Genomic DNA, 18,980 nt, shown 5'->3' with positions numbered 1-18,980 from the left:
TACAGCAACGCAACCTAAACATAATGGGATTAAAATTAGTATTATTCAAGTTGAGATATATAGGAACATGATAAATCATGATTCATTGAAATATAACAATGAGAAGTACCTTAGATTGATAATTTATTGAACACCCCTCGTACATCTACCAGCACAGAATCTGTGTGGTGTCAGTTAGTTGGAAAAAAAAGGTATAATGAAAGTGGGAGTATTCTGCAACCAGAAGATTGTGAAGAGTGTGATGAGAGTCTCTACATGCAGATGGAACGGCCAGGCAAGTGCAAATGTCTTATTATGGGTGACTTCAATCTATCCCAGATTAATTGGAATGAGTGATAGGGAAATTCACCTTGGGAAAAAAAAAAAATTTTAAGTAAGTTAGATGATTATTCTTTGTACCAGCACGTTACAGAAAATACTAGGGGTGAGAATATTCTTGACTTCATCATTACTCACAAATCAGATGCCATCACAGGAGTTAAAATACATCCTGTATTTTAATACAGGAATCACTGGCAGACAGTGATAATGTAGTTGTCAATTGGAAGATGAAGAAAGATGTTGCATTAGCTTAAGGTAAAGTCCTAAACATAACTTCAAAAGAGTGGACCTGACAGTCAAGGCACTATATAGCATCGATTAATTGGTAAAATTGCAGAGTGAGGGTTAATACACTTGAATTATGGAATACCTTTAAAAAAACAATCACAGAAGCCATGAATGCATATACCAATAAGAAAATATTGCTGGAGGAGGATACTGAAATGGATGAATATGGAGATGGCTAGTCAAAATAGGGCAGAAAACATCAGCATGGGATAGTTTCGGAAAAATTAAAAGTACTGAAGCCTACAACAGCTACAAGTTGATTTTTAATAGTACCACAGATAAAGCTAGAGAGGCCAGGGTTGTGCAGGAGAAAGCACTGGCGAAGAGAGCAAAGAATGGGGACAAGGAATTTTTCATGTATGTGAATACAAAGAAAAAAGTGAACCAGATCAAACCCTTGTGCACTGGGTGTTGGAAAGACAACCCAACGGATGTTACAGATGAATTGATCAAGTACTTTGCATGTCTTTACTGAAGAAAGATCCTTTGTGCTGAGAAGAGGCTGTGTGAGTGAGGGTGAGTCATGTAAAATTAATGATTCCGAATTACAGATGACAGTTTATTAGAAAAACTTTCGAGAATAAAAGCAAGTAAAGTTCCCAGCACTGATGGCATATACCCAGTAATTTTGAGGGAGAACACCAGTCAGTGTATCGAACCACTGAAGTTAATTATGAGGGCATCTTTTGACTTGGGAGAGATTCCTTTGGATTGGAGACGTGCCAATGTATCCCAAATACATAAAGGCAGTTCTAAGATTGAAGTCAGTAACTACAGACCAGTTAGTCTGACTTCAGTGGTAGGGAAATCTTAGAAGCAATGATGACGAATGCAATTCAGGGACATTTAGCTAGATATGGCATTCTGAAGGACACACATGGCTTTAAGGGTAAATTGTGATTAAAGAACTTAGTAGGCTATTTTGACAGTTATTCAAGAGCTGAACCTAGGGAATAATTTTGGCATAGTTTATTTGAATTTTAGCAAAGCATTTGATTCAGACCCTCATGAGAAGTTATTGTATAAGCTAGAATATGTTGGGATTACTGGAAAACTTCTAAGATGGATTGCTGAGTGGCTGCAGGGAATAAGGCAAAGTGTTGTGATTAATGGATATTCTTTAGATTGGTGTAAAGTCAGAAGTGGGGTCCTCCGAGGATTGGTTCTTGGATCACTGTTGTTCCCAATTTTCATAAATGACAGCGACGAAGAGATAGAAGGCGTGATATCAAAATTTGCAGATGATATAAAGATTGGTAGAGGAGTTAATGATCAGTACCAAGCAGTACTCCTTCAGAATGACTTGAACAGGATGCAAGAATGGTCAGAAAAGTGGCAGTATGTTTTAATGAAGCAAAATGCAAGGTCTTGGGGAATAGCAACACCAAAATAAATTATATGGGGTTGAATTAAAATCTGTAGAGGAAGAAGGGGGTCTGGGAGTTACGATATGGACAGATATGAAGTTTTCTTACCAGTGTAGTAGTGGCATGTGATGCAAGAAAGCAAGTGCCAAAAAAAAAAAAAAAAAAAAAAATCACACCATTACCTCCAAATGGCTGTCCATTTCCTCCTTAAATTTATTTAACCTATCAACTTCCACAATGACAATGGAAGTTTGTTCCAGCAATTAATCACCAGCTCGCTAAAGGCAAATTTCCGCACACCTATTCTATATCTGTCTTTTTTTAATTCGAATTTATGGCAGCTTAGGTTCGTAATCTGAACAAGTGGAAGGATCCCATCAGAATTCAGCGTGCTCAACCCATTCAAGGCCTTATACATCTCAATCAGATCACTGCACAGGTGCCTAGTCTCCAGCCACTGCAATTTGCAGAACTTAAGCCTCTCTTGGTAAGAGGATCCCTTCATTCCCCTCACCAATCTTGTTGCCCTTCTCTGTACACGTTCAAGCAAATCTACATCCTTCGTAAAATGAAGCCTCCAGACCTGTATGCATTACTCAAGGCGTGGCCTGACCATTGCCTTATACAGAGTGACAATCACCTCCTTTTCCCTGCTAGCAAAATTCCTATATATATCATTGACAAAACCCAATGACCTTCCCTGGCAGCCTGTCTGCCTTGCTCAGAAAACTTCATATCTGACTGCACAATTACTCCCAGGTAATTGTGCAGTCATTTTTCATTTTCTACCACCTTAAGTGTAGTACCACACAGTTGGTACGTTTCTCTGGGGTTACTTCTACCCATATGCAGTACATTGCATTTGTCAAGGTTAAACTTCAGTTGCCACTTCTTAGCCCATCTGCTCAAATTATCTAGATCCTGTTTCAGTAGCACACTGCCATTACTGTCATTAACAACCCCGCCAACCTTTGTATCATCTGCAAACTTCGACACTAAGCCTGATATACCTTCATCAATATCATTGTAAATATACAAAACAACAGTGGACCTAACACCGAACCCTGTGGGACTCCACTAATAACATTAGTCCACAAAGAGCAGTACCCATTAATTATCACCCTCTGTCTTCTCCCACTTAACCATCCTTTTATTCTTTGTAGCAACTTACCCTTAATACCATTCGGCTTCAATTTGTGCAATAGTCTTCCATGCACAACAGTGTCAAAAGCTTTCCTGAAATCCAAATATATGATATCAAAATTATTTTTTGCATCCAGTTCCTTTGTAACCACATCATAATATCCTATCAAATTTGTCAGACAAGACTTTCCCTTAACAAACCCATGCTGTGTCTGAATTATTGCTGCAGTCTTGTCTAGATGATCCTGCAATGCATCTTTAACCAGTGACTCCATTATTTTACCCAGAACAGAAGTTAAACTAACTGGTCTGTAATTACTCGTGTCACCCTTCGACCCCCCTTTGTGAATTTGGGATACATTTGCACATCTCCAGTCCGTGGAGATGTGCAAATGTATCCCCAATTCACAAATCCCCTGAATCCAAGGATGCTCTAATAATTATGGCTAAGGGTTTGCTTAGTTGCTTTGCCGCCTCCTTTATTATAACTGGATAGATCTCATCCAGCCCCCGGGTGCCTTTCTTATGTTTAACTTCAACAATTTCTCCTCCATTTTGCTCTCAGTTATTACAAAATCATTAAGCACCCTGCTACAATTTGATAACCTTCTGCCATTTTCAAACCTTGATAACTCCTCATGTGTAAATATAGATGCAAAATACTCATTCAGTTTGTTTGCTATCTGAGCAAGATCTTCAACAGTCGAACCATCAATATCAAGTGGACCAATCAGATTCATCCCTTTCCTTTTAGAGTTTATATAAGTAAAGAAATCTTTGCTGTTTTTCTTAGCATCTTTTGCCAAAGATTTCTCGTAATCTGCCTTTGCCTGCCTAACCTCCTTTGTGACCTGATTACAGACTAGCTTATATCTGCCATAGGCTTCTGAGTCGCTTGATAATTTATATGCATCACATGCATTTTTCTTCTCTGTCACAAGTCTCATTAGTTCATTTGATAACCATTTAGGCCTAAACCTTGAACAATATTTCTTAATAGGTATGAAACTTTTAGTAGCATCCACGATTAACTCCTTGAATGCTTCCCACTTAGAATTTACTGTTGGTAACGTCGTCAGTTGATCCCACTGTACAGAATTTAAAAACTGTCTGAGACCACTGTACTCACCTTTATGGAAGCAAAAACCCTTTCCTTTCCTTTAACCCTGATGGTAATTATATCTTTAAGTAAATCCCACATCAGTACACTGTGATTACTGCCACCTAGTGGTTCCTTTATCTGCAAATTCTTAATACAGGAATGATCACTGCTGAGAACCAGATCAAGAGTATTACCCTCTCTAGTTGCCTCTCGAACATGCTGCTGCAGAAAACAATCATCCAATAAATCCACAAAAGTCTTACTAGTGTGTGAGTGACCAACCCACAAGTTCCAGTCAACATCTGGGAAGTTAAAATCCCCCATTATAAGACATTCCAATTTACTAGCCCACTCTATTTCTCTGTACAATTGTTCATTGTACTCATTCGAGTCATTAGGCCTATAACACACCTACTCTTATTTTTGCTTTCGCAGTGCTCATGTCACACCAAACTGACTCAACAGTGCACTGTTCATCTATATCAACTGGATGCACTTCTTTTGATTTTATGTTTTTCTTAATTAACAGCATAACGCCTCCTCCCTTCCTATCCTTTCTGTACACATTGTACTCCCCAAATTCCAGTTCTGCATTCCTTATATCTGTGTGACACCACGTCTCTGCTAACCCAACAATATCCACCTTTGATGTCTTGACCAACACTTCAAATTTATCAAATTTATTTACTATACTTCTACAGAGGCGGATTTAACGGCGGGCGCACCGCGCGCGCGCCCTGGGCCCCGACTTCTGAAGGGCCCACACAAAACCCCAACAAATTAGTTGCACATATTAGTTCAAAGCTTTGTGATTATTATTATTATGCTATTATTAATTATATTATACATATATTATATTCGGATTTTATTAATAGTTCATTAATAATAAAACATTAATAGTACATAATATTTTTTATTTATTTAAAAAAATGGTTAACCTGTATTTTTATTTTCCCTGTCTCTCTCTTTTTTTTAAGGGGCCCAATATTTTCTTCTGCGCCCGGGGCCTCAACCGACCTTAATCCGTTCCTGTACTTCTAGCATTGGTATACATGCAAGTATACATGTACCTATCCTTATTATTAGTTACTCTTAACACAGCCCATATACCCACCTGTTTCACGATGACTGCCATCAGTCCCTGAAATCCCCAGCACCCCTCGCTCCAGGTCGCTACTTATTCTAATAGAAGTTGTACAAGAATCACCTTCACCTCTGCCTGGGGCTACTTCTAACCTTTTAGTCTGCGAATCCCCCCCCCCAAGCTAGCAGTTTTCCGACCCACCTAACACTGCCTCGATAGTCAACAAATATTCTTGCACCCTTTCTATTTAGGTGTATCCGATCCCTGTAGAAGCAGTTTCTCCTGTTAACAAGCACAGGCCACGCTGAAAAAATTCTACCCCTTGAGCCTTGCACATTCCCTCCAGGGCCAAATTGGTTGATTGAAGTGTAATCAGGCAGCCAGGAAAGCTTACTGTGTGCTACGAATGATTTATCGAATATTATTCTATAAAGATAGGGAGCTCATAATCACACTGTACAAGGCAATTGTAAGACCACTGTGTTCAAGTATGGAGACCACATTTGAAAAAAGACACTGAGATTTTGAAATGGTCCAAAGTTGAGCAACTCTCAGGGTAAGACAGTAAAAGGGTAACCTTTTGCTATATGAGGAAAGACTCCGATTATGTGGGTTACAGAGGTTGGCAACCAGGCACCTCAGAGGTGACCTGACTGAGGTTTATAAGACTCTGAGAAGGGTTAGTAAAATGAATGAAGGTAGAATTTTTACCATTGTAAAGAATTCCAGAACTAGGGGCAAATCACAGGGGAAGAGGTTTAGACTAGATTGTAGGACATTTTCTTTTAGCCAGCATGTCGTTGATTGCTATAACGGGTTTCCTATGCAGTTAGTTGAGGCTGACACTGAATAAATGCAATGGTTAACTTGATAGTTACCTATGTGAAGAGGGAAGAAAATAATTCATATTTTCTTATCTAATCATTGTTTTATTTATTTATTTTTTTGTGGCTTTCTTGAACTATATGGCTATTACTATTATTAAGTAGTGCTATTGTGTGGGAATTTAACTTAGTTTATGTAATATTTACACAATAAAATTCACTGAAACAAATCACATGGTTTAATTAGCTTTATTCATATTTAATTAATTAACTATAAATATTCTCTTTTTGGAAGAAACCAGAAATTTGCTATTGAGTGCTAAATTTGAATGCTATAAAAATGGCATATTGAGAAACATCTACTTCAAGAAGCTATAGCAAAGTTTATTGCGATTATGAATGATTTAGAACAGCCAAAGTAACAGTACTCAATGAAGAGCACTTCACTGGGTGTAGCTGCTACAGTTTTTTTTTTTTTTATTTTTCATTTTTAAAAAGTAATATTTTCAAAAAAGTGCTAGATTAAATGCTAGATTCGTGAGGTTTTATTGTATGTTGGCTTAACAGGGAAATACAGGTAAAGTTATTAATTTGCAGTTAAGTGGAATGTCTAGCATAACTCAATAAATTGAGTTATGCTAGAGGAAAGACAGATAATTATGTGAATTAGAAATAAAATAATCAGTGTAACAAAACTTTCACGAACTGTGAATGAGGGCTTTATTACAAGTAATAATGGGAAAAGGAAGAGGTTGTGCTGAAAGGAATTATCAAGCATCAACTGAGTCAGATATCCATTTCATTTTTTTTTACTTGTCACTTTACTTGTTAAAGCTGATTTTATTATATAATAAAATCTGTATAATTTCATACAATCTTTAGCATTAAGCATTAGTAGAGGCATATGATGCAAGAAAGCAAACTTATGCAACATCAACCAAAAAAAAAAAACACTCCCATTTCACCCCTCCGCTCGTTCCAAATACCTGTCCAGCTCAGCCTTAAATTTATTTAGGCTATCAACTTCCACGACAAAAGATGGAAGTCTGTTCCACCAATCAACTACCCGCTGGCTAAAGGCAAACTTCCGCAATCTATGTGCGAAAGTTTGCCGTGTGGATGTAGGTAGAGTCCTGCAAACTTCCACACATCCGCTCAGAATAATCGCCTGAGAGGGTGTAAATTCAAATTGAGGAAAGACAGTTGTAGGATAGATGTGCGGAAGTTTGCCTTTAGCCAGCAGGTGGTTGATAGCTAGAACAAACTTCCATCTGTCATTCTAGAAGTTGATAGCTTAAACAGATTCAAGGCAGAACTAAACAAACATTTGCAGCGAGTGGATGGGTGATATAAGGGGTTTTTTTTGGCTGATGCTACATAAGCTTGCTTTCTTGCATTATGTGCCTTTACTAATGCTAATGCTAATCACAGATAAATCTTTGAATCCAGAAAGTAGTTATCCAGGTGGTCAAGACTGTTAAAGCATACATTTAAATATTTAAGAAATAATTTAAAATCTTCCCACAATTATAATATAAGTATACTGATTGTTTTAAACAAATGAAAACAAACCATGTCAGCACTTGATTATAACCATACTGAAAGTCTCTCTCTTTTATTTCCCTTACAGGATAAGCTAGTTGATTTTCATGGAAGTACACTATTTTGTGCAATGACTGGAGATCTGGTCGCAAAGCAATCAACTCTGCAAGGTTTAGTACTGAGCTTGTAAACAGAACCCTGCAGAGGAAACAAGTAGTTAGGTACAGAGATATGACAAGATGTTTCATTAAATAATATATTGTATATATAAATTATAAACAAATTAAATGATCTTACAAAGCATAAAAATGCGAATCGTTACTATTACCACATAATAAAATTTTAAATAAATTACAAGAGTGATACTATTAGCATTAGCAATAGCAATGCTGCACAGACTGATAAAATTGTTCACAGTTAAATGGATAAATAAATTGGGAATGTTTTCTTATTAGTGTCGTGATCATTATACTCAACAAAACAGCGTTAAGTGAATCTAGAACCCAGCTACCCAACTGTGCAAAGATCACATATTTTGCCTCCTCATCCTTTGTTGAGAGGGAATAAACAACTCTATTTGCCTTCTCTTGCCAATTGTGACTGGGTGTTGGTTACAACACCCTTGCTATGAGTCTGAGCTAAGACATACTAGAAGTGCATACAAAAGGTCACTTAAGAATAGAGAAAATATTTACAAAATGATACCAAAGGATGATCATCAAAATCCAGGTTACATAAGGCAAAAATATTCATCCTTGATAAAAGTGACTCTGTATGGGAATGGTTAAAAAATAATCAAAAAATCACAACAAAAGATTTGTATTTAATGTTGAAAACTAGTATAAATCACAATGTAATTATGAACTCCTCTGGAAGTACTGTGAGGTATTAGGCTTCTCAACGATGACAAAAGGTGCCCAATATCCTTTTGGGTAATATTCCTTCATGACGTTGAAGAGCGGATATCATCTTTTAAGGGCACAAAAGGTGATACAGTTGTACACGTCGGCACTAATGATATTATGAGAGGGAGACCGGCGGAATTACTTAACAAATACAGGTCACTGTTGAAAAAAAGGAGTGAATTAGGGTTGAATTTGAAAGAATCTGCAATTCTGTCCAGACAGGATAGGAGGGAGTATATGATGAGAGCCTTGTCGATCAATTTGGCCCTGGAAAGGTTGTGCAAGGCTCAAGGGGGGTAGAATTTTTTTCAACCTGGTCTGTACTTGTTAACAGGAGAGACTGCTTCTACAGGGATGGGATACACTTAAATAGAAAGGGTGCAAGAATATCTGCTGATGCTACCGAGGCAGTGTTAGGTGGGTTGGAAAACTGCTAGCTTGGGAGGATACAAGGACTAATACATTAACAGTAGCCAAGGGCATGGGTGAAAGTGATTCTTGCACTGCTTCTATTGGAATGGCACCTCCGTAGCCAGGTGGGAAGGAGCAGCAGTGCGTAGCACACGCTTCTTGATTAAACCGGGGTTCGAGCCCGTCACCACCAAATACAGAGGATGCGGAAAGGTCAGGGAATGACCACCGCATCACCTGGAGCAATATGGCCTTAGTTGCTAATGCTCCTTAGAAAAAAAAAAAAATCTATTGGAATGAGCAGCAGCCTGGAAAACAAGATGTAGGATATTTCAGAGACTGCCTGGAGTCATTTACTTGTGCCTGGTGGTACAAGTAAACACATGGGTGGTGTTAGGTTAGGTAAGAATAGGACAGGTGCATGTATACTTGCGTGTACACGAATGCTAGGAGTTTGGTAAATAAATTTGATGAATTTGAGGTAGTGCTCAAAACATCAAAGGCAGATATTGTTGGGATATCAGAGACGTGGTGTCACACAGATATAAGGAATGCAGAACTGGAATGTGGGGAGTACAATGTGTACAGAAAGGATAGACGGGACAGGAAGGGAGGAGGGGTTATGCTATTAGTTAAGAAACACATAAAATCCAAGGAAGTGAAGCCAATCGACATTACTGGACAGCGCAGTGGTCGAGTCAGTTTGGTGTGACATAAGCATTGGGAGATCAAAATTGAGAGTAGGAGTGTGCTATAGGCCTAATGACTCTGATGAGTATAATAAGAATCTGTACAGGGAAATAGAGTGGGCCAGTAAATCAGTGTCTTATAATGGGGGATTTTAATTTCCCAGATATTGACTACAATTTGTGGGTTGGTAACTCACACACTAGCAAGGCTTTGGTGGAATTATTGGATGATTGTTTTCTACATCAGCATGTGCGGGAGGCAACTAAAGGGAGTAATACTCTTGATCTGATTATCAGTAGTGATTCTTCAGGAATTAAGAATCTGCAGATAAAGGAACCGCTAGGTGGCAGTGATCACAGTGTGCTGAAGTGGGATTTACTCAAAGAGGTAACTACCCTTAGGGGTAAAGGGAAGGGTTTTTGTTTCATAAAGGTGACTATGGTGGTCTGAGACAGTATTTAAATTCTATACAGTGGGACCAAACGATGATGTTACCAACAGCAAATTCAAAACAGGGAAGCATTCAAAGAATTAATGTTGGAAGCTACTAGACTTTACATACCAACTAAGAAATTTAGTTCAAGGTTTAGGCCTAAATGGATGTCATATGAACTAATGAGACATATGGCAGAGAAGAAAAATGCATGGGATACATATAAATTAATGGGTGATATGGAAGCCTAGGATAGTTATAAGCTGGTCTGTAACCAAGTCACAAAGGAGATTAGGCAGGCAAAGGCAGATTATGAGAAATCCTTGGCAAAGGATGCAAAGAAAAAGAGAAAAGAGTTCTTTACTTATATAAACTCTAGAAGGAAAGGGATGAATCAGATTGGTCCACTGCATATTGATGGTTCAACAGTTGAGGATCCTGCTCAGATGGCTAACAAACTAAACGAGTATTTTGCATCTACATTCACACATGAGGAGTTATTCAGGAAGGGGAATGCCAGAGGTGAAGTAAACTCTGGCAGTGAGCTAGATGATTTTGTAATAACTGAGAGGTAAGTGGAGGAGAAATTGTTGAGGATAAACATAAAAAAGGCACCCGGTGTGGATGGGATCTATCCAGTTATATTAAAGGAGGCAACAAAGGAAGTAAGCAAACCCTTAGCCATAATTATGAGAGCTTCTTTGGACCCAGGGGAGGTACCCATAGACTGGAGATGTGCAAATGTGACCCCAATTCACAAAGGCGGATCAAAGGCTGACACAAGTAATTATAGACCTGTGAGTTTAACTTCTGTTCCAGGAAAATTAATGGAGGCACTAGTTAAAGAAGCACTGCAGGATCATTTAGACAAGACTTCAGTTATAGCTCGGACACAGCATGGTTTTGTTAAGGGAAAGTCTTGTCTGACTAATTTGATTGGATACTATGATGCAGGGAATAATTTTGATATTATATATTTCGATCTTAGAAAGGCTTTTGATATTGTTGCATGTGGAAGACTGCTGCAAAATTGGAGCAGTGTGGCATTGGAGGCAAATTGCTGCTATGGATAAAGGGGTGATTGAGGGGGAGAAGACAGAGAGTGGTAATCAATGGACACTGCTCATCGTGGACTAATGTTATTAGTGGAGTTCCTCAGGGTTCAGTGTTGGGTTCATTATTGTTTTCTGTATTAATAAATGATATTGATGATGGTATATCAAGCTTAATGTCCAAGTGTGCAGATGATACAAAGGTTGGCAGCGTTGTTAACACTGATCCGATCCCCTGGGTAAATATCTACCCAGATCAAATTACAACTAATAAATTCTATAATTTTTACTCTACTTACATAGCTGAAACTCGCTATAGTTGGAGCCAGAACTGTTTTCTTGAATTTTCCCACTTCAATTTTCAAAATCTTCTATTGAATTTCACGAAATTTACAAAAATGTGACATCAAGTGTGCATTAAACCCACCTAATTTGCCTATGGCTTATGAAACATGACACTTGATTCGTTCGTTTCTTTTGGAGGGGGAGTTTCTCTTTACAGAGCGAAATTGTTTTCGTGGCGCGGAGCGTGAGAAAACCGTTGGCTACGTCACACCGTCGCCCGTAAAGTTACGTCGAATATTGAAGGGAAGGGAAGGGAAGGTAGGTAAATACTTTTAGTTGAGTAGCAGTGTTTTTGAAAGGCGAACAGATCGTATTTCCTTTCTTCAACGTGTATTGCTCCTACGAACAAAAGATCAAGGAAATTCATCTGTTGTAAACCGGACAAAACTGTAAAACTGATAACACTGCAAAGCGCATTTTATGAAAACAAAAAAGTTTGCTTTATTGTAATTATTTTTAGTAAACAATATCGGAACAGCAGTTTCCTGGGTTTGATCTTGTAACGAAATTTCGAGAAAGTATTTATTTATAGTTGCGTTATAAACTTCGAAAACTTGTGCATAAAAGGAAAGAAAAAAAATCATCCGCTATGAATAACGTTCTTTCTTGAACTGTGTATTCTTCACAAAACTGCAATATTTATAACAATTCAAAGCTAACCGATTACGACTAACGGCTGCTCAAAACCTATTGTTAGAAGATATTTGCTTGTTACGCTTTGATGTCATCACAAAGGGAGAAATTCATATTTAGTACAGAAGCGGAATAAATTCACTATCCACGGTCATAAAGCTGTTCTAGCTGCAATAAACAGATAACCCCGCTGAAAAAATATATTTTCTCCCCATCACTTCTCTTGTTTTTCTGTGATTTTTGGCAGATGGGTCGCTGACTGCTAAATGCGGTCGGTGACCGGTGACCACATTTAGCAGTCTCCCTCCTTGTGGTCAAAGATCCCGAAATAGAGAGAGAGAGGTCATCCCGGAATATAAATGGAATTTGTTTGTCGGAATGCTGCCCACCAATTATCAACTCTTTTAGTGACCTTCTAATGTAGGTTGTGTTCAAATAATACACTTTGCCAAAATTCGAAATTGCTACATCAATTAGGAGCACAAACCGTTTCCCCCAACATAACGAATTACTTTATAGGTATAATAAAGGACGACTACTGATGATTTTTACTGACTGGAAGGAACTGTCCGCAATAAAACATCTGTACAAGGGCGCTCACTCAAAAGAAGCTATTTGCATTCAGGGACAAGCTATACAGCAATTTTTGAAATGCATAATGCAATTCACTCGCTAATATTTCCAGAGGGATTGTTCAAACTATTGTTCCTGAAAATAATTACGAAAAAGCTAATCGGCTTCACTGTAGGACTTAGGCGTCCTACGTTGAAGCTGACTTATTAGCATCTGTTGTGAAACTGAATTCAAGCATCGAAACATATGACTCTTTGTGCTGAATATTTCGGGCGTGTGTTCACAATGAACAATTTTTGATGGTATCGAGGAAATATCTGATTTAGTCCTCTAAAAACAATTACAATAAAGCCAACTTTTTTTTTTTTGAAAAAAAAAAAGTTGGCTTTATTGTAATTGCGCATTGTGGTGATCAGTTTTTTCTTCTGTTTTCCTTCCGTTTCCAGTATGGCTTCCAATAGATGAATTTCCTTGATATTTTGTTAGTAGATACAATACATACTGAAGAAAAGAAAAGATATTTTTGTTTTTCAAAAATTCGTTGCAATTCTTTCGTACAACAATTACGAAAACCAGTAAAGCAAACTGTTGTGAGAGAGCCATGCGGGAGAGCTATGCAAATTAGTGTAATGATGCTCAACTGTTTGTTTTCCACGAAAATCGTTTACATTTTTACGTTCTCCTTGGATCACCTTGGTAACGCTAATTGACGTAAGCTCGATCAGTCAATTATCTCTCCGCTTGCGTTGATTCGTTTTAGCCAGAGGCGTCCAGATGACGCGCGAATTTTTGAACTAATGATATAACTCGTTTTATTTTCAAAGCTTGGATCTTGTTTTGCCGACATCAAAATTTAGTAAATTGAAATGTGATCGTACATTTTTGCTGTTTTAGAGTAAATTAATAGTTTTTGCTGAGCGCTAAAGGTAGGAAATCAAAGAATATACTTCTGTTTATGTATATTGGGAGTTTCAATTTTGTAAATTGAGTAGAAATTATGGAAATTACTTGTTTTTTTCAGGAGGGGCAACTTTCAAGTTAGGGTTAAAGTAGAGTTAAAAAAAAGGTGGACCGGTTCGGGGTTTTAAGGACACAACTGATGCTATGTGCTGCAAAACAATCTGGAAAAGTTGAACAGATGGGCTGAGAGGTGGCAAATGAAGTTTAACATTGACAAACGTAAAGTACTGCATATGGGAAACAGTAACCCCAGAGCAACATATCAACTCTGTTATACTACACTGACAGTGGTAGAGAATGAAAAGGACCTGGGGGTAATTGTGCAGGCAGATATGAAGTTCTCTGAGCAGTGCAGACGGGCTGCTAGAGTGGTGTCTTGTCAATGATATACAGGAATTTTTCTAGCAGGGATAAGGAGGTGATTATTCCCTTGTATTAGGTAATGGTCAGGCCATACCTTGAGTACTGTATACAGGTCTGGAGGCCTCGTTTCAAGAAGGATGTAGAGCTGCTGGAACAAGTACAGAGAAGGGCTACAAGATTAGTGAATGGAACAAAGGGTTGCTCTAACGAAGAAAGGCTTAAGTTTTGCAAATTACAGTGTCTGGAGACTAGGCACCAGCGAGGTGATCTGATAGAGGTGTATAAAGCCTTGCATGATTTGAGCATGCTCAATGCCGATGGGATTTTCCCTCTTGCTCAGAATAATCACCTGAGAGGGCATAAATTCAAATTGAGGAAAGACAGACGTAAGATAGATGTGCGGAAATTTGCCTTTAGCCAGCAGGTAGTTGGTTGGTGGAACAGACTTCCATCCCTTGTTGTGGAAGTTGATAGCCTAAATAAATTTAAGGTTGAGCTGGACAGGTATTTGAAACGAACGGAGAGGTGAAATGGGAGTGTTTTTTTTTTTTTTTTGGCTGATGCTGCACAAGCTTGCTTTCTTGCATCATATGCCTCTCTACTAATACTAGGTTTCTGTTCCCTTAAAATCTCTATGATCTGGACTGCTTGAAGCATATTTTAAATTGCTGTTCATTCAGGGAACCTAGCTGTTGCTGAATTGCAACTTTCTCACAACATTAGCTTATGAAACTAATGTTGTCAGACTACTATCAATGGCATAGCCAGGATTTTTTGTCAGCAAGTACATTCACAAAAAAAGGTGCCAATTGCTTAATGCTCAAAAGTGCCACAATGCCAGATTTCGGCATTGGGGGTACAATATACCCGCTCACCCTACCCTGGCTACGCCACTGACTACTATAAAGCTGAGCAGTGTCCTGTTTTTTTTTTTTTTTTTTCCTTTGTTAGTTGTTGGCGCATCGGCTTCTGTGGCCATAATGCACCTCCCAAATTTTTTGCATTTTACTGTGATTGCCCGAAGTAGAATTCGAACCCGCGAAAAGGAAGCTAGAGACCATTCAATGTTCAGTCCTACTGACAATCTCGAGAGCATTAGTATTTAGCATTAGTAGGGGCATTTGATGCAAGAAAGCAAGCTTATTCAACATCAGCCAAAAAAAATAAATAAATAAAAAATAGCCACTTCCACTTCATCCCTCTGTTCGTTCGAAATAGCTGTCCAGCAGAGCCTTAAACTTATTTAGGCCATCAACTTCCATGACAAGGGATGGAAGTTTATTCCATGAACCAACCACCCGCTGGCTAAAGGCAAATTTCCTCACGTCTATCCTCACGAAAGCATGTGCATCTGAGTTTTGCAAACAAGTTAAAGCTGTTAGAGCAGTTAGAGTGAGTGTCAGATTTCCCATGCCTGTGAGAAAAATGGTATTAAAAAAAAAACTGTCAGATACCATAAAAAGCAAGGCTAAGCTTAAGGAGCTTTTAAGGAGTCTGACTCCGAGAGTTTTTCGAATTTTTTTTTGGTAGTTTAATGAGCAAAGCACTTGATGCTTAAAAAAAAAGAAAGTAAACTTATAAAATGGAATGGTGTTCCAGCTCAATTCAAGCATCGGTTAACAGTGGTGGATTTAAACATAAGTAAGTTAAATGGCTGCTTAGGTCTACAGAATATTAACATTAGTAAAGGCATATGATGTAAGAAAGCAAAAAAAAAAAAAAAAAAAACTTGCCATTTCACCCAGCCATTTACTCCAAAAGTTTGCCTCGCTATGCCTTGAATTTATTTAAGGTGTCAACTTCAAGACAGATGAAAGTTTGTTTCATCAATCAACCACCAGCTGGCTAAAGGCAAATTTCCGCACATCAATTCTACAACTGTCTTTCCTCAATTTGAATCTATGCCCCCTCAGGTGTGCAATCTGAGCAAGAGGACAAATCCCATCAGCATTGAGCTTGCTCAAACCATTCAAGGCCTTATACACCTCAATCAGATCACCTTGCAGGTGCCCAGTCTCCAGACTGCAATTTTCAGAACTTAAGCCTTTCTTGGTAAGAGCAACCCTATGTTCCACTCACCAATCTTGTTGCCCTTCTCTGTACTCATTCCAGCAGCTCTACATCTTTCCTAAAATGAGGCCTCCAGATATGTATGCAGTACTCAAGGTGTGGTTTGACTATTGCCTCATACAAGGGGATGAGCACCTCATCCCTGCTAGCAAAATTTCTGTATATCATTGATAAAGTTTGATGACTCTTGCAACCTGTCTGCACTGCTCAAAAAACTTCATATCTGACTGCACAAATTATCCCCCCCCCCAAGTCTTTTTCATTTTCCACTACCCTGAGTGTAGTACCACACATTTCGTATGTTATTCTGAGGTTACTGCTACCCATATGCAGTACTTTGCATTTGTCAATGTTAAACTTCAGTCAACATTGACAAATGCATATAGGAAAGCCCTGCAAATTATACAGCAAAGGCTTTATTATTGTAAATTATACAGCAAGGCTGTATAATTTACAATAATAATGGTGTCAGGTGCTTACACTCAACACTGAGACATATGCTTCCAATGTCTTGTTATACTGAAATTAAATGTTATTTAAAATAATTTATAAAAAAAAAAAACTTCAGTTACATTTTGTATGTGTAGGTGCATCAATTTTGTACATCTCTTTTGAATTAGCACAAAATTTCTTGTATGTACTAAAATAACTATATTTTACTTTATTTGTTTTGAAAATACAAGTTTAAAAGAGAAAATGGTACAAAGGATATAGCAGAAATGATAAAAGAAAAAAATGGAGGCAAGCTGAACAAATGATAAGACACAAAGAGCAACAGAATGAACACAAGAGAAGAAAAAAAGAGAAAGCCAGAACCGCATGGCAATATTAAATCTGAAAAACTGCAGTCCATGAAATGCACAAAGTAGATAACAGCAGAGGGCTTAATCCTGCAGCAGATGCTGATGAATGAGCTGGTTGAGATCCCATGGTTACATGAGCATGTGAGGCACATTGCAGGGTCAAGCTTGTATACTATCACAAAAAAATGCCATACATGTTTGGATGTTGTAGTCATGCTTTAAAGCACAACCCTTCATAACTGCAGCACTAATACATTGGCTAAGGTCAGATTTACTAATGCACAGTTCATGAAATGCACCAAAATGATGGCACATAGGGGCAACTGGTTTACTATTGGTCTAAGGGCAACCCTGGGACCTTTCAAAATTGGTGCACTGGAACCTTGCCCTACCCAAATCCGACGTTGATAGTGACTGCCAAAAACAATTATGAAGCTGTAAACTACTGTAACCTTGCTGTATCAGAGAATATAAAAGAATATTTATTTTTTTATAAATAAATATATAATTGCGGTTAAAAATGTTTAACAGCAATAAAACAGTTAAGATGAAATTATGAACTCCTCTTGTTCTTTGGGGCATAATGGATTATAAGCAGAAATTATTTTTTTTTTTATTATTAATATTATCCATATGGTGCAAGGAAGCCTGAGGCTTATGATGCACCGGCCAAAAAAAAAAAAAAAAAAAAATTCCCTATTGCCCTGAGAGAGAGAGAGAGAGAGAGAAGTAGAAAGGAATCACCAAGAATGGGAAGAATGATGATATCCAGCTCAGGACTCTGGATGTGCCAAGCCCATACTCACCAGATGTGAGCCCCTGTTGAATGTTACATTTAAATTCAATAATTCGTTGCATTGTTCACTGAAATAATAGACTGCTTAAGGTTATTTTTTGGAAAAGTTAACTGTGTAATTCCAATACCTATAAGGATGCTTTTTGGGAATGACAAATGCAAAGTGTAACGCTGAAGTTCGAGCACGCCAATGCCACTTCTTAGGTGTTGCTGTAAACACCTCAGCTTTATCACCCAAGGCAACCTCTAGCAGGTCGATCATATGCTTGTGAGATCCTCCGTAAAATGGTTCTATTATTAAGACAGACATCCTTGTATCACATAACCCAGATCAAAGGAACTTATTATTAAACAGATAAATTGAGAGCGGTCTTGAGCGGAGCATCAATCCTCCATGCAAAAAAACAAGCTATACTTGCGTACTTCCGCACATTCCATTCGAACACATTGCTCCGAAGCAGCGTTGCCAACTCTTAAGCTACCTAGATACGCTGATAATTTTTAAGAAATTAATATTTATAAAGACAAAAAAATTATGCAAATAATTTAAATGATATAAAAATTTTTAATAATTTATATAATATTAAAATATTTTATTTTCATATTAAAAGTTTATAAATTAAATTATTATTTTTTAATTTAATTACTTCTTACTTACTGTAAAAATTAAAAATTCACTATTACCAAAAAGCCCTTATAAGTTTTGCACAGGACCCCAGAACCCACAAGTAATTTCTGAACAGAGTCGCGCAAATTTTGGGGCCAGCCCTGGCTTCAAGTCCAAGTTTGTAGACGATACAAAGGTTGGCAGGGTTGCTAATGTCATTAATGACAGTATGCTACTGCAACAGGATCTAGAAAAGTTGGGCAAATGAGCTGAGAGGTGGCAACTGAAGTTTACATTGACAAATGTAAAATACTGTATATGGGTAGCAGTAACCCCAGAGTAACGTATCTACTGTGTGGTTACTGTGGTACTACACTCAGGGTGATAAAAAGACCTGGGAGTAATCGTGCAGTCAGATATGAAGTTTTCTGCCCAGTGCAGACAGGCTGGAAAAGTAACTCATGGGGTTTTGTCAATGATACAGGAATTTTGCCAGCAGGGATAAGAAAGTGATTATCCCTTTGTATAAGACAATGGTCAGGCCACACCTTAAGTTCTTCGTACAGGTCTGGAGGCCTTATTTTAGGAAGGATGTAGAGCTGCTGGAACGAGTAGAGAGAAGGGAAATTAGATTGGTGTGGGAAAGAAATGGTTGCTGTTACCAAGAA

The 18,980-nt window shown here is 38.0% G+C and overlaps 1 protein-coding gene across 2 annotated transcripts in view; it reads right to left on the bottom strand.

Annotated features, from left to right (window-relative positions):
* LOC150079322 (tRNA-queuosine alpha-mannosyltransferase) overlaps nucleotides 1-18,029 on the bottom strand; it is a 178,628-nt gene extending 160,599 nt beyond the window's left edge. For both annotated transcript variants that reach the window (XM_090383967.1, XM_090383968.1), the window contains exons 1-2: nucleotides 17,834-18,029; nucleotides 7,702-7,869 (exon numbers count right to left, since the gene is read on the bottom strand). In XM_090383967.1, coding sequence (XP_090240093.1) covers nucleotides 7,702-7,869; nucleotides 17,834-18,015 — 350 coding nt within the window. In that variant the 5' untranslated portion in view covers nucleotides 18,016-18,029. The remainder of the gene's footprint in view (nucleotides 1-7,701; nucleotides 7,870-17,833) is intronic.
* Between the last annotated feature and the right edge of the window lie 951 nt (nucleotides 18,030-18,980).

The sequence above is a fragment of the Mastigoproctus giganteus genome, chromosome 10 (genome assembly GCF_048544385.1).
Source record: "Mastigoproctus giganteus isolate SK-2022 chromosome 10, ASM4854438v1, whole genome shotgun sequence".
NCBI classification, from domain to species: Eukaryota; Metazoa; Arthropoda; class Arachnida; order Uropygi; family Thelyphonidae; genus Mastigoproctus; species Mastigoproctus giganteus.
The sequence above is the reverse complement of the archived record's forward strand: the minus strand, read 5'-3'. Positions and strand labels throughout refer to the sequence as shown.